We start from the raw sequence: 25,485 nt of genomic DNA, 5'->3' as shown, positions 1-25,485 counted from the left end.
TTTCTTTCTGCACTGTTAAACCAGACTGCGAAAAACATTTAAGTCCTTGCCTAGTCTATTTACTCTTCCAGCCGATTTAATTCTGTGGCGGATTTACAGGAGGAGGAGTTCGCCGCAGACGAGACATTTTACTTGCCAAATCATTCTGAAACCATTTTCGATAAAGCAAAAAAGGTCAGAGAAGTAAACGGTTTAAATGAAACCTCTCCCTTCCTCTCCCCCTTCTCCCAAAAGAGCGCTTTCTCCAAGAGTGACCATGAATCTGCCCCTGCAATAATGGAAGTTTCCCATCAGAAGTAAAACGCAGCACGCGTCGGAAAAAATTGGGCTGTTCGCCGCTCTAGGGCTCCGCTTTAGTTTGGTGACACCCACGTTGGAATGGTAGACTATACTTCCACTTTGATGGCATCTGCACACGCCAGATAGAACGTAAGGTATACATTTAAAAAAAAAGCAATGTCAATATCTTCTTCGACGAAAGCGAAAATTGAATGTTTCGATCCGTCAAAAGCTTAGGAGCACGACAAAAAAAGAAAAAGAAAGCAGCGCTATTTACCTGCACTGTTTTCACAGTTTTCACTTTTGATCTCGAACATCGAGCGAGCGGCCGTGTAGACTTCTCCGTATGCATTTAACACACATCAACCTATACCGAATGCGTTACGCGGTGGTGGTGGCCGCGGCCTCAAACACTTTTTTTATACACATACAAATTTTGCTGAATAACTGTCGATGAAAACTAAATGAATTTGCAGCTTTCATATCCTTACTTGCATGCGCTTTTCAGCGCATCGGTATGACTTCGAGCCAAATGACAATGTTTGCCGACATTGGCTCTCGGTGCATGATATACCACCCTGGCAGATCAGGAGCCTCCGCGTTCGGGTGCTCACAGTATTTGGTTCAGTTTGTGTTTCGACAGTTCTGTTTTAAAAAAGTATGGCCAATGTGCGATTCGTTCCCTTTCCACGACAGCCATTCCTTGGTGCACTTTCTGAAAGAAAAAGAAAGCGCAACGGACAGCATGCGTTTTGTTCCAAATTTTCCGCGTCATACATCGAACGCGTATTCGTGCACCAGATGCATCTTTCTTTCAGGACGCTCATATATCGTATAAAGTGCTGGCACCTTGAGGTTGCATGCGCAATCATCTTTGCGAAGTCTATATTGCCTTTTGCTTCGTCAATTAAAAGTTCACATTCGTGATGAAGCGAACAACAGCGTCCAATGTCTTATATTTCAGTTGCTTCCACCATTCAGTAAGCCTTATCGTAGGGACCCGTGCCTATACTACAGGCTGCGTGAACACTAAATGAATGGCGTTTTTTTTTTTTTTGCTTCTGTGTACTCCTAATCTTTTATTGCTTCAGTCTATGGGCGCGGAAGGCGCTCGCTTAGGTCGGCGAAGATGTAGGCGGTTGCCGCCCAGAAGGCGGTGCACAGATCCAGGTTTGTCGGGTCCTCCACGGTCATGGAGTCACCGTCCGTGTGGTGGAAGAAAAAGTACGCCCTATTGTCCGTGTCAAGCGAGGCGCCCGGCACACCGGCGTCCACCCAGGGCTGGATGTCGGGCCCATCGGGACCAAGCGTCAGCCGCGTGGCGTTGATGGCGTCGAAGAGGCTCAGCACTTGGGCCACCATGCAGCGCGCCCGTGGGTCAGCGGCGGCGAGCCGGAGGCCCAGCGGCTTGAACGTCCCCAGGTCAGACTCCATGACCAGGTTGAGCTTGCTGAGATCGCGCGCAGTGTGACGCTCGTAGTAGGCGCGGCCGCCCCACACGCCCTCCTCCTCGCCCGTCCAGAGCAGAGCGCGCAGCGTGCGCCGCGGCCGTAGACCCAGCTGACGAAGCACCGCCAGCGCACGCCACGAGATGAAGGCGCCGCCGCCATCATCCATGGCACCTTGGCCCACGTCCCACGAGTCCAGGTGGCCGCTCACGAGCACCACCTACAAGCGCCCGGATTCCATTGCTCTTTTCTCATGCCATACATTGTACCTACATGCTTTTCCAGTCACTCACCATGCCTTGTAACAATAAAGCGTACTAGCATCCACAATATCTATTGCCTTTAGGATTTCGGGCTGTACATAGTTTTAGGGTCAGGTACACGTCCTAACCAGGATGCCAGCGAAGGCACTCGTGAGGGCGGGGCATTGAGTCCGCGCGCACCAACTGGATACGCACGACAGATAAGCAACTACGGTAACGGAACGTTAGCTGCTTTGGCCTATTAAAACAGCGCTACATAAAAAGAGAGTTTCTGCCGAAATCTTGATATTCGAAATGATCCAGATGAAAATGTTTCACTTTTCAATTACTGCTTCGACTACTGGACTATACTTACTGAAGCTCCACTGACGGCAAGGTACTTACACATCACAGGCCAACAGTACGAAATCACTCAGGTTAATCATTCTGCGCTGCGGTCCGCTGAGGAGATAATGGGCCACTCTGGGCAGTAATAATGCGGCCTCTGGACAGTAATAATAAAAACACTGTTATACTGTCGTTCTACAAGACCGGCTTTTTTCCAATGCATACTTGTTCGCGGGGGCAGGTAGGCAAGAAGTTATGGTTTGTCAGAACAGTGTCCATCCTCACAGACACGCGCACGACTGCACACACACACGCACGCACGCACGTGGCAGTTCTCTAGCGAAATATTTTAATAAATGGTGTACAGTAGGAAATCCGGTATTTACAACAATGCCAAGGAATTGCTGGGCTGGAATCGCACGTTAGCAATGTCCGTCCACCAGTTTGTTCTAGTAACGTTGCGTCCACCTAGGAGGAGAATAGATATCGTCTTTTTGTTTGTGTGTGTGAGAGAGAGAAGCACATGGTAACACATTTTTTTTTTTTTCTGGCGAGACATGAAGACCTTGAGGAGGTAAATCCGCATGTTCCGTAACGCTCTCTCCGTAACGTGCTCCTGGTGCAGATATCGGCGTAAATCGTAATATGTAGCCGCGGTAGGTTCCCTGGTTATATATACCAAGGTGACAGTGAACAGAAAATTACTGAGCGCAACTAACTGTCCGAGGGGCGCCCTTGCCTGTTGCGTCCAGGAAAGTTGGACCACTTGGAGGTAAAAAAAATGGCAGTGGCTTAGCTCTGGTTAAGCCTGGTAAATTACGTTAGCAATGGCCGCATGGCACGCTTCTGTGTTCGCTTGTGGCGAAGCTTGTGTGGTTCGATAATTTGGCTATAGAGTAACACATGACACACAATGGTTACGACTGTTCTTCCGGCGATTCTTCAGCGCGCTGTCTTCGCTTGGTGGCATTGCGGCGTTCCTGAGCAGTCATGTGTTCATCAGTAGCTGACGAGATGAAAGCACTCGGAGAGCTAGAACGTTGTTGCCGAGCTTCATCTTGTGCACGACGCAATTAGCACGACGTTCTTCACGTTCTTCCACTGTCTCTTATGCACGTTTTCGCTTCCTTACCGCAACTTGTCACTGACACCTCTCTTTAGCAGCCTGCATAACAAAGCAAACACGGCGAGGCCGAAGCAGCGGCGAACCATCTGTTTGGCGCGGCAGCGGCGCCGCTGCAGCGCGCGCCGCGCCGACGGTGCCGCCATCTGGCGGAGCTCGGCTGAAGCGGTTACTGTTCAAGGTCAAACACGGCGTCCGCCGGGGATACGCGACGGCTCGAAACCTGGCGCAGTATTGCTATCGCAATAAAAAATTTGCCACTCTTTTAAATAGCTTCTATTACACTAGTATGACGTCTCTCCGAATCCACAACTGTCCAAGAATGCGAATATGGTAAGGTGAAAAACAAGGTCAAAAGCGGTCTTGATATCAAGAAAGACAGTTGTCGAGATGCGCTCGTCATGATGGCCCTCTTTGAACGATGAGATGATGGCGATAACATTACCAATCACAGAACTATTTTGGCGAGACTCGTTCATTATCATTTTGGCTCTCAGTAAGCATATGGTAGCAGCATATGGTGGATTCCAGTAGCAGCGGTGGCGTAGCGGTAGAACATCCGCCTCGCAAGCAAGAAGACCGGGGTTCAACTCCCGGTGCCGCGCAATTCTCCACCGGAAAAAAAAAATCCGCGTGTCGATGGAATTGCATAAACAGGTTTGGGGTGCGACCCGATGCCGGTGAACACCTCCGGCAACGCACTCCCTCACCAGAACAGGAGTTGGCCACCCTGGTGCAGTAATTGGCCGCAGCATCTCATGATAAGCTCCACAAAACCCCGGCCCTCAGTCACCAGCGGCTGCGGAACAACCGACAATGCCTGGCTCCGCTGGACAGGCCGCCATTGGAAACTGACTCTGGCAACGTTTAATGCTAGAACTCTAGCTAGTGAAGCCAGTTTAGTAGTGCTCTTACAGGAAATAGAGGGTATGAAATGGGATGTCATAGGGCTTAGTGAGGTTAGGAGGCCGAATGAGGCATATACTGTAGTGAAGGATGGGCATGTACTGTGTTATCGAGGTTTACCAGAGAGGCGACAACGTAGAAGTAGGTTTCCCTGTCAATAATAATACTATAGATGAATTCTATAGTATTAATAAGAGGGTGGCAGGCATCGTAATTAGGCCTATGCACCTACATGTAGTTATGATGACCAGGCAGTTGAAAGCTTCTACGAAGATGTAGAATCGGCAATGCGAAAAGTAAAGACGCAGTATACTGTACTAATGGGCGACCTCAATGCCAAGGTAGGGAAAAAGCAGGCAGGAGACAAGGCAGTAGGTGACTATGGCATTGGTTCTAAGAATAGCAGGGCGGAGTTACTAATTGAGTTTGCAGAGCGCAATAACTTACGAGTCATGAATACCTTCTTCAGCAAACGGAAGAACCGGAAATGGTGATGAAAACGTCCGAACGGGGGTACTAAAAATGAAATCGACTTCATAATGTGTTCAACCCCCGCCATTATACAAGATCTAGAGGTAATCGGGAAAGTGCGATGCAGTGGCCACAGGATGGTGAGGTCCCAAATTAACCTAAATCTGAAGAAGGAACGCAACAGATTAGTAAGAAAGAAACCCATCAACGAATTAGCAGTGAGGGGGAGGGCAGAAGAGCTCAGGATCTCGCTACAAAATAGGTATTCAGCTCTAACCGAGGATGGCGACATTACCCTAGAAGCAAGGGACAATAATTTCAGAGATATCATTACTGAGTGCGCGGTAGAAGTAGGCGGTAGGATAGCTAGAGAGGATACCGGCAAGCTGTCTAAGGAGACGAAAGATTTGATTAAGAAACGACAGAGTATGAAAGCTTCCAATCCAACAGACCGGATCGAATTGGCCGAGATATCAAAGCTAATCAATAAGCGCAAGGTGGCCGATATAAGGAAGTATAACATGGAGAAAATTGAGCATGCTGTAAAGAACAGGGGAAGCCTTAAAGCGGTAAAGAAGAAATTGGGCATAGACAAAAACCAGATGTATGCGATAAGGGACAAGGCGGGCAACGTCATCACGAATATGGATAAGATAGTCAAAGCAGCCGAGGAGTTCTATACAGATCTCTACAGTAGCCAAACTAGTCAGGACAGTAATGAGATTGGCGGTAGGGAAAAACAGTCAGACGTTCCACCAGTGGCGAAGGACGAGGTCAAGAAAGCATTAGAAACTATGAAAAGGGGGAAATCAGCTGGAGAGGATCAGATAACTACAGATTTGCTGAAGGACGGGGGAGATATCGTGCTAGAAAAACTGGCCACCCTTTATACGCAGTGCCTAGTATCATCGACGGTACCGGAACCATGGAAGAATGCAAACATTATCCTCATTCATAAGAAAGGGGACTCTAAGGACCTTAAAATTTACAGACCAATCAGCTTACTGTCTGTTACGTATAAGGTATTTACTAAGGTAATCGCTAATAGAATCAGGACAACCTTAGACTGCAATCAAGCAAAGGATCAAGCAGGGTTTCGGAAACGGTACTTTACTATCGATCATATCCATACCATCAATCAGGTGATAGAAAAATGCTCGGAATATAACCAGCCCTTATACATAGCATTCATTGATTACGAAAAAGCATTTGACTCAGTTTAAACCTCGGCGGTGATGCAGGCATTGCGAAATCAGGGGGTAGACGAGCCGTACGTGAAAGTGCTGGAAGATATATATAGTGGCTGCACAGGAACCATAGTTCTGCATAAAGAAAGTAACAAAATTCCCATAAAGAAAGGTGTTAGGCAAGGAGACACAACCTCCCCAGTACTATTCACAGCTTGCTTAGAGGAAGTATTCAGAGACTTGTAATGGGAGCAGTTAGGGATAAGGGTAGATGGAGAATACCTCAGTAATCTGCGATTTGCTGATGACATTGCCTTGCTAAGCAACTCGGGGGATGAACTGCAAATAATGACTGATGACCTAGACAGGAAAAGTAGAAAGGTAGGCTTGAAAATCAATATGCAGAAGACTAAGGTAATGTTCAACAGCCTCGGGAAGGAACAGCAGTTTACATTAGGTAGCGAAGTACCGGAAGTAGTAGGCGAATATGTCTACTTAGGACAGGTTGTAACCGCAGATCCGGACCATGAAAAGGAAATAACAAGAAGAATAAGATTGGGATGGAGCGCATTTGGCAAGTACTCGCAGATTACGACTAGCAGCTTACCGGTATCGCTAAAGAGGAAAGTATATAACAGTTGCATGTTACCTGTATACTCACCTATGGGGCTGAAACGTGGAGGCTAACCAAGAGAGTTCTACTTAAGTTGAGGACAACCCAGAGGGCTATGGAACGAAAAATGGTAGGGATAACATTAAGAGATAGGAAGCGTGCAGAGTGGGTCAAAGAAATAACTCAAGTTACCGACATTCTAGTGGAAATTAAGAAGAAATGGACATGGGCAGGACATGTAGTGCGAAGAGGGGATAACCGATGGTCGCTTAGGGTAACAAACTGTATTCCAAGGGAAGGAAAGCGTAGCAAGGGGCGGCACAAAGTTAGATGGGCGGATGAGATTAATAAGTTCGCAGGGGTCAAATGGATGCAGCTAGCACAGAACCGGGTTAAGTGGAGAAATGTGAGAGAGGCCTTCGCCCTGCAGTGGGTATAGTCAGGCTGATGATGATGAAGCATATGGTGCGTTTGTACATCATCCGCTCCATGCGCTATACTTACGCAACTCAGTACAGAGATGGGTCGGAAAGACGCGGAGCTTGTTGGCTGCTTTTCAGGTCTCAATATGGGCGCAATTATAGCCAAATTCCACTCCGCAATGACCTCACCAGTGATGCCGAAATAACTGTAATAATACAGGATGCGGAGGCCATAGTTGTGCGGTAGCTACATAACTCACTTTTTCATGGCGTGAAGGTGTGCGCTTGTTTAACTCAAAGATGGCTAAGGTCAATACTTCTATCATAAAGGGTGCATCCAACGATAGGTTGTAAGCTTGCAATGGAGAGGCACTTGCTCCTCAGCATAACACTCTAATTAGATACCACGGCATGCTATAACAAATATGATACTCTTGGCGCGAGAGGCTACCGTATGCGCATGCGAGAGGCTCTTCGTGCATGTACTCGGCTTCAGGTGCATGCTGTCTTGTAGATGGTTTCTCCTTATTTTTCCACCTCCTTGTTTCCCCTGCCTTTGTTCTAATATTGGAGGATTTATTCAATATGTTTACTTTGTATCCCGTTTCTCATTCTTAGGGCAAGTTACGTCCTCTAAAAGAGCCTGTAGTTCGCGTGCTTAAAGGATGTCCCGGCTGAAAAACTGACGCGTGAAATGACATCCACAAAAAAAAAAAAAATAAAAAAACAAACCTTGCCTGCAGGCCATTTATAAATATATGGTATATACTTAACAAGAAACCGCGGCACCATATCCCAAGAGGCACACCCTCATCTACTGCTTGCAACGCGCGTCAAGTCCATACCTGTAATATGCCTTTATGCAGCATGCTTTTAACATCGTCCGAGCAAACGCTCGAGCAATCTCATGACCTAGTAAAGGTAAGCGTGACGTTCACCTCCTCAGGTTTGGTTGCGCCGTTCAGTTCAGCTATCGTGTTCCGAGATGTGGCCAGGGGCAGGTTTTCGGCGTCCATTACCAGGTGCACGTACGGCTCGATTCCTGAGCAGGAAAAAGAAAGGGTTAATAAGCTCAAGAAAGCGACGAAAAGAATCGACGGGCAGTTTTCAGCACTGCGAAATGCCGGAAAGCTGAGTGCGCGTATCTCGATGCGCCACGCATGAAAAAAAAAAAAAAAAAAAAAAAAAAAAAAAAAAAAACGGACATTTAGTATCCTAAGGATATAATGCTCTGCTTGTTTTTTGTACTCTTTCAAACTGCTTACTTACTTCTTTGCTGTCGAGAATCTGAGCGCGTTTATCCAGAGGAACATAGGAGCGCTCCTCGTCGCCTTTATAACGTGGAACTTCTTCTCACAGACAGCATGGTGGCATCAATGTGGCTTAATTGACGCCACGTCGATTACATCGGCCACTTTTGATTTCGCTTTTGGTGTCTTTAGTAGAAATTACTGGAGAGATTAGGAAGGATTAACTCGATTGCATGCGCCTGATTATGAAACAAAAATGCGCCTATGCAGTGAATTGAGAGATGTGTACAGCATTTGCCAAAAACAATTATAATCCAGGAGTGTTGGCTTATTAGCCATGTATTGTGGCTGCTGTGGCCGCTACATTCACAGTCGGTGTCCCATATCTCTGGGGAGAGGAAAAAAATTATGGAGGACACTTAAGCTCCACCTTTGAAGGTATGGCGCGATAGTGCAGGATGAAGGAGAACAGTAAAGAGACAAAGCAGCAGGCACTCACCTCTGTCCTGCATCCTCCGCAACAGCTGGGCGTCCTCTAGGGTGATGGCTGCGCACGGGATGCGGCGCTCGCCTCTAGCGTAGTTCATCCAGCCCGTATGCGGGCTGCCAATTGAGAAGGGTGTCACGGAGCGCACCAGCGCGGCCACGGCGCCCACGCGCTCCGCCTCGACAGCGCCGTTCTCGCGGTAAAGCACAGTGTACGCGTAGCTGCTGTATTCCTCGTCGAACACCACAATCTTGCCCCGGGCCTGCGGTAGAAAGCAGCCGAGGATGAGTGCACCCTTGCCGAGTAGACGACACCTTTTCGCGTTCGCCTGAAAGCCTCCGAAACACGATTTGCTTTAACGCCATTTTTCAGGGGCGTAGAACGTGAAGTGCTTAGTGTTGACGAAATTCGCTGGCCGGTCAAGGTTCCTAATCATTGATCGTTGCCGCCATCAGTCCCGTGCGAGCTGTGGCCACCTTCTCCTTGCAAATTTACTTGGCTGATCTGCCCACCCTTGTCACCACACACCCCTTCGAGTGCACTCTGCTAGCAAAACAAACCATCGATTACCGGTACTTCACGCAATCCAGTTACAGACCTCCTCTAACTTGGTTTCAGTTAGACTGTGCCACGAACTAGGGCTAGTTCTCAAACCTACTCTCATCTCTCTTTGCCTCTTAACGTCACTATGGTCAGTGGCCAACGCATACCAGCAAAGCTAGAACAAGGAGAAGGAGAGCGCTCGTGTATTGTTTTATTCTCTTCGTTTGCATGTATTTGTTAGGCTAACTCGTTATCTCGCAGGGGTTATGTGGATGCAGCTAGCACAGAACCGGGTTCATTGGGGAAATATGGGAGAGCCCTTCGCCTTGCAGTGGGTATAGTCAGGCTGATGATGATGATGATGATGATGATGATGATGATGATGATGATGATGATGATGATGATGATGATGATGATGATGATGATGATGTTAGGCTAACCGATAGCCCGAACTCTCATATCAGAATAGGCAATGCGCGTTGCCCAAGGGGCGCGCCTAAATCGGACACAGAGCTTCACTAGGCTTTAAAATACCTTAGCGTATAAGCCGGAGGATACGAATAGCCTGTGTGTGGCTGCGCCGGTCTACGGGTTGTAAGCTTTCTCTTTTGGGCATAGCGTTTTTATCTCAGTTTCAATGTTCTGAAGGATTGCAGTTTCTAGAGATATGCTTAAAATCGCAATGTGACGGCCGCAGCTGCCTGCCAACTTGGCTACGTGAAGTGCTATCGCCGCATTCAGGGAGCCATAACATCTCTACGCGCAGGTTTGACACTGAAACTGTTGTCTTAAGCTTTTTTTTTTTTTTCTTGCTATAGGACGCTGCAGAGCAAGTTACTTGCACGCTGTCTAGAATTACGTTTTGGCTGTGATGAAGCAGCGCTGCTGGAGTAAAAAGATGACACCAAAGTTAAAAGGTCTTCCTGCGATGTCAAATTGATTTCCGCGTACTGCACGCGCCAACCTCACTTCACGTGCGCAATACATACATGCTGTACTTCTGAAGAACTATTATGGCCCAGATAGATTTATCGGGAACAAATCTATTCATTAAAATTTTACTTCGTGTGTCACAAAATAAAATGGAGTTTTTGAGGGCGTTTCAATGGAACATATCTGTTGATAAACAAAGGCCTGTCGATCGTGTTTTGACACTTGCCAATGTTCGGCCCTGCACAGGTAGCGTTCCGTGGGTGAGCTGAACCTTTGGTTTATTCTTCCAAGCGGTTAACATCGAGATCCGCAGTGAAACAAGTATCTGAAAGGCTCTCTTTGGTCACACCAAGTCATTAAGTAGCTGCAAAAATCATGTTGACAAATGACAGGCATGCAGAAGTTGTCGGTGACGTGCAATATGAAATTTTGGGGAAATGCTTGATATCTCCACAGCCTCAGCACGCATTTTCAATATGTAAGAGCCAAGAACGAATTGTATCCTTGGGTGGTGTTCCATTCAGTGCCGATGAATGCAAAAAATTTCAGTGCAAACGTGAAAATAAAAACAAGTTTCCATGCATTACTCCCAGCACATACTTAAATCTGCAACAGGCGTTATTTTATCATTTTATCGGTGTGATGTATGTAACTATACATTGACGTCCCCCCCCCCCCCCACCTCCTCCCCTTCGCCCTTATTGAGTGCCCCACTAGGGCCAAATTTGGGATTCAAAATTTAGCTGAAAATAAAAACACGGTGATGCCTTATTTAGCGCCATGCGCACCTTAAATATTCATTCATTGCGAAGTAGCTATAGCCCACAAGACAATACTTACAACGCACAAGTTGTTCTGGATTAAAGAAAATCTACCAAATCGTCAGATTCCATCGAGTGAATGCGGAAGCAAATATCGCACGAACGTTTTCGTCGATACTTAGAGGAGTGGGGACACTAAATCTTCGTTGTGTATTCTGACTAAGGAGTGATGCACCGCACATTCATCGAGCACGTCTAGCGACATGGATCGCGCGGAAAAGCAGGCAGTAATTTATAATTCATTACTTTTTTCTCCATGAAGTTGCAGCTTCAGTTCCAGCCGTCGAAAGATGACTGTGACGCCCTAGATGCGCTGAGGTCGTGCAAGGTCAATGGGTCGTGTACATGAGGGCATGAGATATATAAAAATTGCAGTATATTTATCGATGTTTAGTTGATTTTTTTCGCACCAAGGCTCACGCAAGGCCACCTTAAAGTTAAAATCACAAAAAAATAAGCGATGGTTATACGTCAGTTTATCACCACGTCATCAAAGCGCATGCACAACGTCATATCCGTCGCTCAACGGCTGAAACTGAAACCGAAAGTGCAAGAGAAAAAAAAATCAGTAATAAATCATTTAACTGCATTAAGTGAATAGGTAGCGGTCAACCTACGGCGGACATACGTCACGGCGAAGCTTTGTCCCATGAATTTCGACTTCTGGGTCGTGTCTGCGGTTTCATTTGTACAGGCATTGCTTGCAGGCGCGTGGTGTCGACCTTTATTTCGTCAATACAAGGGCGCACATCGCGGGAAAAGCGGTGTTGTGCGCTGCCTAAAACTGTAGTAACTTCTTTGTAACGGGGTGCAGGATGTTCCAGGTGCCGTGGATTAATGAGCGGCAGAAACAGTGGGCCTTTGCGATCCGCTTTCAGACTACCTACGGCAAGCTGCACGGGAAACTCATTTTTTTTTTAGCGGTAATTGTTTGACAGTGTTGTGAAAACTAGAGAATTTGGCAGAGTATGTTGTTTTCTCACATTCCGTAGCGCCTTTCCGTAGCGCCACCAAGGCGCCACATTCTTGCCAGAACAACATCGGCTATGCGCTTGCAATAGCAGCAGCGCGATTGGTCGTTTCATGTCTTGAAAAGGTTTGGAAATATGTGTCATTTCATTCATTTTATTTATTGACACTGTTAGCTTTTTCAGGCTGTTATAGTAGTGGAAAACTGAATAAATGCACATTAGAAAAGGAGGTACATTTCACAACTATGACATAACGCAAAACACTAGAAAATGAACTGGACATGAAGGAACAAAAATCTTGCAGGAAATCAGAAAACGCAGGCAGAGCTATTATATTGGTGTACTATGGTCCAGGTATGCATTTCACACTTTCTAGAAATTGATCGAGGCAACAATTTTATTACCATAGAATCAGGCAGCATGTTCTGTTCTTTAATAGCTCGAAGAAAACATCTGTACCTAAAACTATCATTATGAGGAGGCGACGTCGGAATATGCATGCTATGGCGATATCCTCATTAGGGCGTATTGCAAAATAATGTGATGCAACAATATTACAGTGAGCATGAATTAAAAGGAAAACAAGCTTCAGCCTTTCTTTGTTGGATACTGAAGACTGTTAAAGTTTGCAAATTTACATAATTCGCTCGGTGAATCTGTTCGGTGATATTAATTGTAGGGAAAATGGGAAGCAAATTTCTGATTTTTTTTTCAATTTCTCTTTTTTTTTTTTTGCTAGATGCGTTGTACGGATCCCAAGAAATTTTTCCATATTCAATTACAGGTTTTATCAGGCGTCATAAGTGAGTATTTTTACATCGCGAGTCGCACTGCGGATTTTACGAATATGGCCCCTCAATTACCTTGTGTACATTGGAGCTTACATTAGCCATGTGCGTATTCCGGCGTAGGTCGGAAGGAAAGTAAAACCGAGATACTTGTTCAGTTGTACTCTTATAACTAGCTTACCTCCGATGGAGTAAATGTATATCTTCTTCCCAGTAGCAGACATAACTGCGAATTTGTCACAGTTAAGCACCATTTGATACTTAGCGCACCAATTTTCTATTGCTTGTAGATTAGCATTCACTTCTTCTTGATGAGTTCGAGTCTTAATTGTTTTGCATACCCCACAGTCATCAGCGAACAATTTGATTAAACTGTAATATGTTTGGAAGAACATTTATAAAAACCAAGAATACTCTTCCACATTGATACAGCGTGATGAGGCATTTTAAGCAATTGAAAAATTTTTCGTCAGACATTTGGGCTCCACCGAGCTGCTCGAATCAAGGCTTATGTATGCTTCCATCAGCTGCCGGTCGAAGGTCTCGTTGCCTGACTGCAGGCCGCGGTGTCAACGTATGTATTTTGCGAGAACTTGTAAAGTTTCTGCATTGTTATGTGATAACTTATTTGGTAACTTAATGCCATAGTAATGTAACATGTTTCGCGAGTAGATCAATCAGTATGAGCACGCTGCATGTGCCTGGAAAGTGCAAGGAATATGTTGCGATAAAATTTCATGCTCGTGCGGGCCCGAATAGTGCAGTTAGGTTTATTCATGGCCCGTATACAGATGGAGAGGGTTACAGACAAGGTTATCACGTTATGAAGAAATAAAAATTATTTACCAGCATTATTTTATTGATCGGAGTCAGCCAGTTATGAAAAGCTACACTTCAGATAACACAAATAAAAAAAATAGCAATCAGCATTGTCCAACAATTTTTTTCCTTACTTTATACAGCACGCAGGGGAACTGACAGCTGACACAAATGGTATAAGGTTAGCTGTGGTTTAGCTTGTGGTTAAGCCTGGAGTTACGCGGAAGCAATCATGGCTACGCTTAGGTTCGGCTTCAAAGTAAATAAATAGCTTTTGCACGTAGTAGTTCACTCCATGGTTTCAGCTTTATTAACGCCATAGGAGAATCACTTCACGTATGAGCACCCCTTGCCTCTCGTCGTTGACCATTCTCATTCGGGTGTAGAAGACTTTAGTGGTATGACGTCGTCTCTATGTCAAACTCCGGGGTATACACCGCCGTCACAACTTTCGAACGAACCTTCTGTCCTAGCACCTCGCTGTTGTCGTTCACCTCTACCAACTAGCGAATTATCTATATTCTTCTTCTTCTTCTTCTTTTCCTTTTTCTTTCTCTTTTCCTTTTATTTTTCTTTTTTCTGTTCCTTCTTCTTTTACCACAGTGTAGCTTTCGCTACAAAACCAAATTGTTGCGTAGCAAAGCAGAGTTTACTGACTACAGCCTAGGGGCTGAACATGCACATGAAAGGTAAGTGTATAGATCTATGTATGTAACTTGCATGTAATTAATTGCACAGCACTGCAATAAATCTTATCGCGTTATTGCTTGCAATAAGTATGTGCCCTTTCTCGTTTCAGAGGTATTCTGCATGGCCTTCAGAAGGGAAGTCGATTACTGGCAGGCAGGGCCTGCCATCTTCATCAAGTGTTTTAAGATACATCGCATCTCCCGTCACAATAGTAAGACAAGTTTTATAAATAAAAGTACAAAGATCCTAAAATCCGTTGTGATTGAAGTCATCGCTAAGAGGCAGCGTACCTATCTCAAGAAGTGCAAGACGGCAAGGTAGGTAGTGGTTGGCCTAGCAAGTAGCGCTTGGGTTCATTAGGGGGAGGAGTAGAAAATTGCTCAAATTGCTCATAAAATAGCTATAAATTGTTAAGTTTGAAAGCCTGGGAAGACACTGTACTCAGAGATATTCCAGACATTTTGGTATCACCAATGTCTCGGCAGTGGTATACCTAAGTTCATTGGGGAATTCAAGCTGTGCCATAGTAACACGCCAAAATTAAAACGACCAATTAGTTGGTTCAACATTATGAAAAAAAACAGTCAAATTAAGTTGTATACAAATGTTGAAACTGACTCTTGTCAAGCTTCTGTGGCTTCTGAAAAAGTCGAAGGAAGATCTCTGTACACTGTACCATATATTTCGTTGCGGCTAAGTATTTCTTCGTCAAAAATCTGTTCAAACTATATTTTCTATATGCAGTGCCATGCAGTTTGTTGCAATTTACAATTTCTCCCTCACAGGCCTGCTTTGACTAATTTATTACATGCTATAGAAAACATACTGCAAAAAGTTTTGGAGAAAACGGTCATATAAGGTGTTATTACCTACACCACAAGAAGGGTTTATCATTAATAGCGGAGAAACTTTCACATTTCACAGTTGTAAAATAAAGCTGCCTGTATCAAGGGTTACTTTTACCTTCGGCTGTTTTCTTTTGTTTGTCCTTGTGCCCAACTTTGCTTCTCGTGTGGTGCCTGTAGCAAAGCTGTACAGCAAGCTTTAAGACGTATCTTTAATTTCAGGTTTTTATTAGGAAGAACCACAAGAAAAGCTCACATTTTGCCTTGCTGTTCGTAATTACCTGCCTCACCTTGAACACGTTGAATAAAATGCATGTTATACATTTTCCACATTTCTATGTGCATGCATCAGCCGCCAAGGTGCCATTCATAGGAGCTGACAGCTCACGTTTAACCAGGCACCGAGCTCAAAGCACAGAAAAGGGAAATGGCTACAGGCTGTTGCCTATATACCGTGATGACCCGACCGATATGGCGAAGTTTTTAGGGTGATCGACTGCTGTACCCAAGGAGGCGGGATCGAATCCAGGCATCTGCGGCCACTTTTCGATGGCGGTGAAAAGCAAGGCGCCCGTGTGCTGTGCGATGTCAGTGCACGTTAAAGAACCCGAGGTGGTCGACATTTCTGGAGCTCTCCACGACGGTGTCATAGCCTCAGTCATTTTGGGATGTTAAATTTCATGAGCCTAACCAAACACACCATGATGGGAAGCATCTGCAAATGTTTTACATTCCGAAGCTGCCAGATATTTCAAGGGGTCATAAAGACAAAATATTTGCTTTAATACTTTGTTTTCATCCACATAATGCAGCAATGAGAATTGGGGATCAAGCATGAGATTTGCGTACATGAAGAGCTGCAACAGCTGTATGTAAATGGCTTGAAATATCGCACACCACCATGACTGATCAATTTTGTTTATAAGTGGGTTCTGTCACCTGCACCAAAGACCCGCAGGTATCTCTTACTGCTGGATTAGCTATGGCCACCGAGGCCTAGAATTGCTAGCACATTCAGGTCCTTGACACACATTAGCACATGTTTTCAGCCATTTACACTTATTGATGCATGTTGGAGCCTAATACAAGCATGCAGACTGAACACAGAAGTGCCGAAAATGAAACATAAACGTCATGCAGTCGCATATTTCCAGGTGAAATAAAATTCAATTGCACTTTCTTTCATGATAATCGCAACGTTTTAATTGGTTGATATATAACGTTATGCATGACACAGTTGCTAGGCATGCCGGCTTCTGCAGAATTTAATCAGGATTTCAGCAGTCAATAACATGGAACTAAGGTTGTTCTCCCTCCTAAGGTTGTGAAGCACTGGTAAGTAAATCTACAGCTTCGGGCGGAAAAGCACGACGCGCCGTTAATAACCCCACGTGACAATTTACGTTGATATACTAAAACGCGGTGTGCTTGCACGCTGCGAGAGTTCATCGCACGGCAAGAAACCCTTGCCGCTCCAGTGCTGTGCAGCGTAGAAAGGTCCGTAAACACAGTAAAAACAATACAAAAAGTCCTCTTGGAATTTGTATGCGTTCAGCTCTTCGCCGTCGCAGCCACAAGTCGCGCAGCACGAGCTCGTTTTAGGCTACGGCTGCTGGCCGTCCAAATGTTTATCTCCTCGCAGCGCAGTACCTCCAAAAAGTGTTTACTTTATTATATATTTTGCACCAATCTGGCGGCTGCACGATATATGTAATAATAAAAGTATTATGTTAAACTTCCGAACAAACAAACGATACTGGCTGAAACGGTAGCATTTACAACGCTTTTTCGTCCCTATTTTCGGGTACTAACGTTAAGCATGCACGTAATAATGTACTGAGATCATGCGAACCTTTTTTAAGATTTCATTCTCACTTATTCAAGGTTTACCGCGGCGCAATTCAAGCACAGCGCAGTATACGCACTCCTTCGTCGAGTGAACCGGAAGTCAGAGTACCCAGCATGCTTTGCGAAACAGTCTTGTGCCTCACAGCGGTGGCGCAGTGGTTAGGGTTCGGTTTATGATTTACGGGGTTTAACCTCCCAATACGAGACAGGCTATGAGGACGCTGTAGGAGAGGGCTGCGGAAATTTTCGACCACCTGGGGTTCCTTAGCGTTCACTTTCATAGCACAGTACGCTGGCGCCTTACTTTCCCCCTCCATCGCAAAGCGTCCGCCGCGGCCAGGATTCAATCTCGCATCCTTGGGCACACCAGTCTAGCGGCCTATAACCGCAGCAGTAACTGCACCACCGCGGCGTTTCGCGTATTGTATGTAGAAAACCAACCTTTAGCACGCGAGATTCGGGAAAGCTTATTTACCCTCTTCATAATTTCATTGCTTAGCCGCTTTCGCACGATTCGCCCGTTTGCACAGTTCCGATGTATGAGAATGACAAATGCTCCAAATGTAATTTTTTCAGCCGATGTCAGGCATCGGCATCTGCTGCTGTGTGCTGTGTTGCCACAAGAGCATCACTAAAGCGCAAGAAGCCCGGAAGAATCGTCTTCCGCATCCCACGGCACAACAGGTTTGTTGTGCGTTTAGTTTTCAGCTTGGCATTTCTCCTGTTTTAATGTACATTTAATTCAGCATTTCCACAGCGATGCAACTGTTAACCAACCTGAACCAGGTGTTCATCCATGGGCACGAAATGAATGTTCCTGATGATCTGTGAGAGACATGAATAGCAGTGAATATTTTCACATTCCAGAAAATTTAACATGTGATAAAAAGCATACTATGGTTGGTTGGTTAATATGGTTTAAAGTACCACAGCGACCTAGGCTATGAGGGATGACGCGCATATCAAGGGGACCATTTTTCTATTGAAACTATTCTGCATTATGTTAACGAATACTTTAACCAGTGTTACATTTTCGACGTGAAACTAATACTAGACAGGCTGCAACATGAATCCGAATGTTATTCAGTTTACTTGAGGCTAGTACCATATTTTTATTCAGAAACTCTTCAAACCTTCTTAACAAGGTAATGCTGAGGATGAAAGATGTGAACAATTCTACTAAAATATTTCTGAAGCGACATTGATAAATTACCAACGGGCTGATATAGATAAACACTTTTGAAAATTTGGGCAGCCCGATAACTGCTGAAATCACTCACGGCTCCCTTATGTCACCAGAACCATCGGCAAACCGCTTAGAGGGCGAAGTTGCACCGCTGCAATCGGATGGTGGACGAAACACGTGGTCGTTCGAAGTGCGCACACTTTTCCAGACATGTGATCTCGATCATGAATTACTGATCTCGAGCCGGGCATCCTGAAGAGCGAAGTTGAATATGGGCCTTATCCAGCCTTGCTAAGAACAAAGCTAGCGGAATTGATGGCATTCCAGCTGAGTTGCTTCAAAGCCTCAACCATGGCGCTGTTAAAGTTCTGTATACATCATGTCAGCAAATTTGGACAACCCTGCAGTGGCCACAGGATTGCAGGTCAGTTTACATCCCCATTCCAAAGAAAGCCAGTGCCAAAGATTGTTCTAACTGCCGCACGATCGCGCTTATTTCGCATGCTAGCAAGGTGATGCTGAAATTCCTCCAATGTAGGCTGCAGCAGTATGTGGATGGGGAGCTTCCGGACGTGCAAGCTGGGTTTCGCAAGGGCAGAGGAACTAGAGACCAGATTGCCAACCTTCGCTGGATCATGAAAAAAACAAGAGAGTTCCAGAAATCCATCTACTTCTGCTTTATTGATTATGCGAAAGCGTTTGACTGCGTAGATCACAGTAGATTGTGGCAAGCTCTCCAAGAGATGGAAGTTCCAATTCACCTCATCTGTCTCCTCAGGAACCTGTATGAAGGGCAAGAGGCCACAGTCAGAACTGGGCATGGTCTTACTGATTGGTTTCCGATTGAGAAAGGAGTGAGACAAGGCTGCATAGTGTCGCCCTGCCTATTTAACCTCTATGCTGAGTGCATCATGAGGAAGGCCGGTCTGGACGAGTCTTCAGCTGAAGATTGCTGGAAAACATATCAACAACCTTAGATATGCGGATGATACCACTTTGAGCATGCTGTAAAGAACGGGGGAAGCCTTAAAGCGGAAAAGAAGAAATTGGGCATAGGCAAAAACCAGATGTATGCGATAAGGGACAAAGCGGGCAACGTCATCACTAACATGGAAAAGATAGTCAAAGTAGCCGAGGAGTTCTATACAGATCTCTACAGTAGCCAAAGTAGTCAAGACCGTAGTGAGATTGGCGGTAGGTAAAAACAGTCAGACGTTCCACCAGTGACGAAGGACGAGGTCAAGGAAGCACTAGAAGCTATGAAAAGGGGGAAATCAGCTGGAGAGGATCAGATAACTACAGATTTGCTGAAGGACGGGGGGGATATCGTGCTAGAAAAACTGGCCACCCTGTATACGCAGTGCCTGGTGTCATCGACGGTACCGGAACCATGGAAGAATGCAAACATTATCCTCATTCACAAGAAAGGGGACTCTAAGGACCTTAAAAATTACAGACCAATCAGCCTACTGTCTGTTACGTATAAGGTATTTACTAAGGTAATCGCTAATAGAATCAGGACAACCTTATACTGCAATCAAGCAAAGGATCAAGCAGGGTTTCGGAAACGGTACTCTACTATCGATCATATCCATACCATCAATGAGGTGATAGAAAAATGCTCGGAATATAACCAGCCCTTATACATAGCATTCATTGATTACGAAAAAGCATTTGACTCAGTTGAAACCTCGGCGGTGATGCAGGCATTGCGAAATCAGGGGGTAGACGAGCCGTACGTGAAAGTGCTGGAAGATATATATAGTGGCTGCACAGCAACCATCATTCTGCATAAAGAAAGTAACAAAATTCCTATAAAGAAAGGTGTTAGGCAAGGAGACACAATCTCTCCAGTACTATTCACGGCTTGTTTAGAGGAAGTATTCAGAGACTTGGAATGGGAGCAGTTAGGGATAAGGGTAGATGGAGAATACCTCAGTAATCTGCGATTTGCTGATGACATTGCCTTGCTGAGCAACTCGGGGGATGAACTGCAAATAATGATTGATGACCTAGACAGGAAAAGTAGAAAGGTAGGCTTGAAAATCAATATGCAGAAGACTAAGGTAATGTTCAACAGCCTCGGGCAGGAACAGCAGTTTGCATTAGGTAGCGAAATACTGGAAGTAGTGGACGAATATGTCTACTTAGGACAGGTAGTAACCGCAGATCCGGACCATGGAAAGGAAATAACAAGAAGATTAAGATTGGGATGGAGCGCATTTGGCAAGCACTCGCAGATTATGACTAGCAGCTTACCGGTATCGTTCAAGAGGAAAGTATACAACAGTTACATCTTGCCTGTACTCACCTATGGGGCTGAAACGTGGAGGCTAACCAAGAGAGTTCTACTTAAGTTGAGAACAACCCAGAGGGCTATGGAACGAAAAATGGTAGGGGTAACATTAAGAGATAGAAAGCGTGCAGAGTGGGTCAGAGAAATAACTCAAGTTACCGACATTCTAGTGGAAATTAAGAAGAAGAAATGGACATGGGCAGGACATGTAGTGCGAAGAGAGGATAACCGATGGTCGCTGAGGGTAACAAACTGGATTCCAAGGGAAGGAAAACGTAGCAGGGGGCGGCAGAAAGTTAGGTGGGCGGATGAGATTAAGAAGTTCGCAGGGGTCAAGTGGATGCAGCTTGCACAGAACCGGGTTAAGTGGAGAAATATGGGAGAGGCCTTCGCCCTGCAGTGGGTATAATCAGGCTCCTGCTGCTGCTGCTGCTGCTGCTGCTGCTGCTGATGATGATGATGATGATGATGATGATGATGATAATAATGATGATGATGATGATGATACCACTTTAATGGCAGAACGTGAAGTGGAACTCAAGAGACTTCTGATGCGTGTACAAGAAGAGAGTGAGAAGTTTTGGCTTAAACTGAACATTACAAAGACAAAGATCATGGCCTCTTGCTTTATCAAGTCCTGGAGCATCAAGGGACAAGAAATGGAAGCTGTGACAGATTTTCTATTCTTGGGCTCCAAGATTACCCCGGAAGGAGACTGTAGCCATGAAATTAGAAGATGCCTGCTTCTGGGAAAGAAAGCCATGGCTAGCCTTGACCGCCTAGTAAAGAGCAGAGACATTAGTCTGCCAACCGAGATCCGTATAACTCGTGATGTGGTCTTTCCAGTTGTGATGTATGAATGCGAGAGTTGGACTGTGAAGAAGGCTGACCGCCGTAGAATTGACGCGTTTGAATTGTGGGGCTGGCGGAGACTCTTGAGAGTTCCTTGGACTGCCGGAAGATCAAATCAGTCGATATTGTTGACCATAAACCCTGACTGCTCATTGGAGGGTCAAATTCTAAAGTTAAAGCTCAGCTACTTTGGTCATCTGATGAGAAGAGAGGGGTCGCTGGAGAAAGATTTGATGTTGGGAAAGGTTGAGGGTCGCCGCGGAGAAGGAGTAGGCAGCGAACGCGATGGTTAGATGGCATCATCGAGGCGCTGCAGATGAAGTTATGTGATGTTAGGAAGATTGTGAGACCGGAAAGCGTGACGTGATATGGTCCATAGGGTCACGAAGAGCCGGACACGACTGAACGACTGAACTGAACTGAATATGGCGAAGTTTCCCGGCGAAAAGTTTCGTCAGTACTTATTCTTTGACGTGCCAACCGCTATCCAGCAATGTGTCACGACGTCCACCAGCTCGTGGCACGCCACCTGCAATCTATACGTATCAGAGTGGGTTCCATTGGACCAACTGCCTTCTTTTCAAAGCTATGCAAATTTAGCTACTCGTCAAGTTACCCCGGGCTCATCACAGCCTCGGCTCCTTAATTTGGACAATACTATAGTCGCCTTTTATCACAAAAGGAACATGTCCGGAGCCACTCGTGGTCTTATCCCTCCGTATGCGATAATCCTTCCCCGCGGTCTCACCCGTGAAGAGGAGGTTACGCCTTGGAGGATTCGGGTCGCGTTTGCCCCTACTCCTCTCCTCACCCAAACGTGGCCTCATTTCCGACATTTATATCCTCGCTCAGGGCGTCGGATACGCAAATGTAAAAACATTGAAGCCGACATTCACCACTTGCTGTGGGCCTACCCAGCACTGAGACCGACAAGAATCCGGCACCTGACGATAGTGGGTCACCGAAAACTCCTGCTGCATATATTGCCTGGGCACCGGGACCCCATAACTGCTCACTCCTGGACTCCATAAAAAAAGCAAAACTCTTTCCATTAATGTAATAATTTATTCATCTTCATTACATACCCCTCTGATGCCCTGGGGCAATAAATATCGTTTATAAAGAAAAGTTCCGTGAGAGACTCAACATGCGCAGACAATTGTTTTGGAAACGATAAACCCCTTATCAGAAAGCTCATGCGAGCGTCATCCTGAGAAGCGACAACTAACAGCGCATTCAGCCACCTTAATTAGAAAAAAAAACTTTCGCATTATGAATGCCAAGCAGCAAACAAAAGCAAAAAGTAGACCGATGTCCCAGGCTTGTGACTATTGCGAGTAGTCTGAGAATCGCCAAATGTAGTAGCGAACATCTGAAGAATGTTAATAATTTGTGTGATAGTTGTAGAAACATTGTATCCTTCACTGGAAATTACGATGATGTTGAAGAGTAATTCCGAATGACATTAAAGCTGTACCATCAATTGAATCTGTATATAGCAGCGCAAAACAATACGCCGAAAAAGAAATATTGACGACAGCAAGGCCGCTGACTGACTACCACCTTTTTGTTGTCAAGGAACTCAGCCCATTGAACACTGAACTCACTGAACTCACTGAACAACACTGAACTCACACAGCGAGAGACAATGAGGCCTCACTGGCTCCTTAGGTGTCGCTTGGTCCAGTGTTGCTTACTCATGTTCCGTGATGCTTCTCCTTCATATTTCTTTGGTCGTAATTACGTTGTATGAGAACTCGCTATCTACATCAGCTCCAGCCTCTTTGGTAATCTAGAAAGATAGGTTAATGAAGCGCTGTGGTGGCCATTGTCTCCAGGCTTCGCGTTGACTTCATTCTTGAGAATTTTCATTGCAGATCTTGGTGCTGAGAACGCTTGAGTTTTCAAGATTTACTTAAACTGTGTCTGAAGGACGGATGATCAAGATGGGAAGCTCGCAAAGTCAGATCATTTCGCACAAATTGAAGTTGCGATGACAACAAAGTTTTGGTTGCATGTTCTTTCTTTGGGATAATCCACAATAAATTGAATGCATTTTATGACCGTTAAAGTTTATGTTTTACCAGACGACCAGTGGCTGTATGGTTTAAGGTCATGTGAGACATATAGCTGAGCGTGTAATAACTGCTCTGTCGCTTTAGTTTGCTCCCACTCCTTTGCCAGCCTGTCTCTGGAGCTGGAATGACAGAGAGTAATGGTGCATTCCAATCACAGAACCAGAGCGACCCGTACACTCCGCGACAGAGCGCCCGAGCGTGGAGAGCATGCGTTCCGACTCTGCGTTTCGAACACTCGTGCTCCAGCCGGAGCAAGTAGGTGGCGCTCGCGACCTGACGGAGAAAAAACCTGTCATTCCTTGCGCTTGTCTGCGCCTCATGTACTACGGGTCGTATCGTCTGTGTTCAAACGTGTAACGTATCTAAGTTGCTCCCGTTGGTTCTTGAGATGTTGACATCAACAATCTACGCGATAATTTCATTCATGGTCGCACAGTGAAACGCGAGCGCACACGGTAACAGTTCCTCGACAGTTTTTCGAATAAAACAGTCGCGGTGCGCCGTTTTCAGCCGCCCAAGCATGACAGTAATTGAATGGCTTGGAGTTTACGAAATTGAAGCACACACAGACAGTTTTGCTGTCGGCCTTTGAAATGAAGCTGCTCTCCAAGAGAGAGCACTAGTTCACGACGGGAAATTGCATCGCGGCGGCAAGTACTGATCTTCCGCTAAAAAGTACGGAAGGCAGAACCTGCGCGGCCGAGGCGACAAGCGAGCGGAAATGGAGAGCGCCGCTGAAGGAGTGCGCCACGCAAATTTCCGGCTGCTCCACGGAGCGACCTTGGCTCGACGATTGCTCCTCTTCTGCGTTTTGAATACGCGATCCGTGTTCCGAATCTGCGTTTAGAAGACAATTGCTCCGAAAGGAGCAGAAAACGTTGCTCTGGAAGTGCTCCAGCCCTGCGATTGGACTTCACCATAAGGAAACAACCATTACAAAGCAGTTTTTGTACGTCTCGTGACCTCAACCACACTCACAATGTTAGTAACCGCTGAACTGTTGGAAGAAAAAAGTGAAAAGTAGATTCGTCGAGAAACTCAACCACAAGTAAATTTATTGTAGAGACGAGGCGGATTACATGTGACCGCCAATACTTACCATTATCTCTTGCGCACCTTCCAAAATTGCAATAAAAAAGGGGCGTAACCGAAAATTTCACGTCTCTACACTGAAAGATGGCGAGAGTATTCGTTCGTGTTGATGTGGTATATTTCCAACTTGTATTATATCGCAGGAACTCATCGCGTGATACACGTGATGTCAACATGATGGCAGCATTAGACAAAAACAGCGCAGGTGGTATATGAATAAGCGAGAACGAGCTTACACAGTTAATGCATTGGGAGAGAACGTGGGAGAAGCGGGTGCTGCTTGGGCAAGACCGGATCACACCGCTCTCACGCTGAAATAGTATCTGTCTTAATTTTGTAAGGAACAGCACTCACAGGACAGAAGTGCGCGAACAAGCATGAATTTCCGGTCCCGTCCTGATGGCGTATTTCATTACTACGCCGCACCAAGCCTCAATATGCGCGCTATCTAACCTTGGAAACGTTGATGTGAAGCTCACGGAAGGATCTGACGACGAGCACGGGAGCGATGATGCCGCCAGGAGGAGTGCCTACGCTGCCGCCGAGGCCCAGCATGTTGAGCCTCTGCATCCGGGGCCGGACGATCCATGCCGACTCGTTGCCGCGCACCCAGTGAGGCACAGCCACACGCTCCGTGTACACGCGGTCCAGCCGCTGGCGCCCCAGCAGTTCCACCATGTAGTCGATGGCGTTCTCCAGGTTCCGAGATCCCGAAATTCGAGCACCGAATTGGTCTACGAACTTGGCTAGCTCCTCGTAAGTACGGTTCCCCTCGGGACCATGCATCACGAAATCGACAATGTTTTGCACCACCGGCGCGTAGCTGCGTATCTCTGCAAGGAGCTCCGCGGACAAGAGCTCCGTGCCATTGCAGGTGTACACCTGCTCCCCGGACGCCCAGGTCGCGACCAGCAGAAGCGAGAGCAAGACAACGGGGCGCCCCATGG

General features: G+C 45.9%; 1 protein-coding gene across 1 annotated transcript; it reads right to left on the bottom strand.

Moving 5' to 3' along the window:
• Nucleotides 1-1,349: 1,349 nt before the first annotated feature.
• Nucleotides 1,350-25,485, bottom strand: LOC146205131 (carboxypeptidase Q-like). The gene is made up of 4 exons (XM_084586827.1): nucleotides 24,992-25,485; nucleotides 8,789-9,038; nucleotides 7,978-8,081; nucleotides 1,350-1,947 (listed from the first exon to the last, which is right to left on the bottom strand). The coding sequence occupies exons 1-4, from the start codon at nucleotides 25,481-25,483 to the stop codon at nucleotides 1,372-1,374; spliced, it is 1,422 nt and encodes a 473-aa protein (XP_084442953.1). The 5' UTR covers nucleotides 25,484-25,485; the 3' UTR covers nucleotides 1,350-1,371.

Source organism: Amblyomma maculatum, chromosome 1, assembly GCF_055883805.1.
Source record: "Amblyomma maculatum isolate TAMU_Amacu chromosome 1, ASM5588380v1, whole genome shotgun sequence".
Taxonomy (NCBI): domain Eukaryota; kingdom Metazoa; phylum Arthropoda; class Arachnida; order Ixodida; family Ixodidae; genus Amblyomma; species Amblyomma maculatum.
The sequence above is the reverse complement of the archived record's forward strand: the minus strand, read 5'-3'. Positions and strand labels throughout refer to the sequence as shown.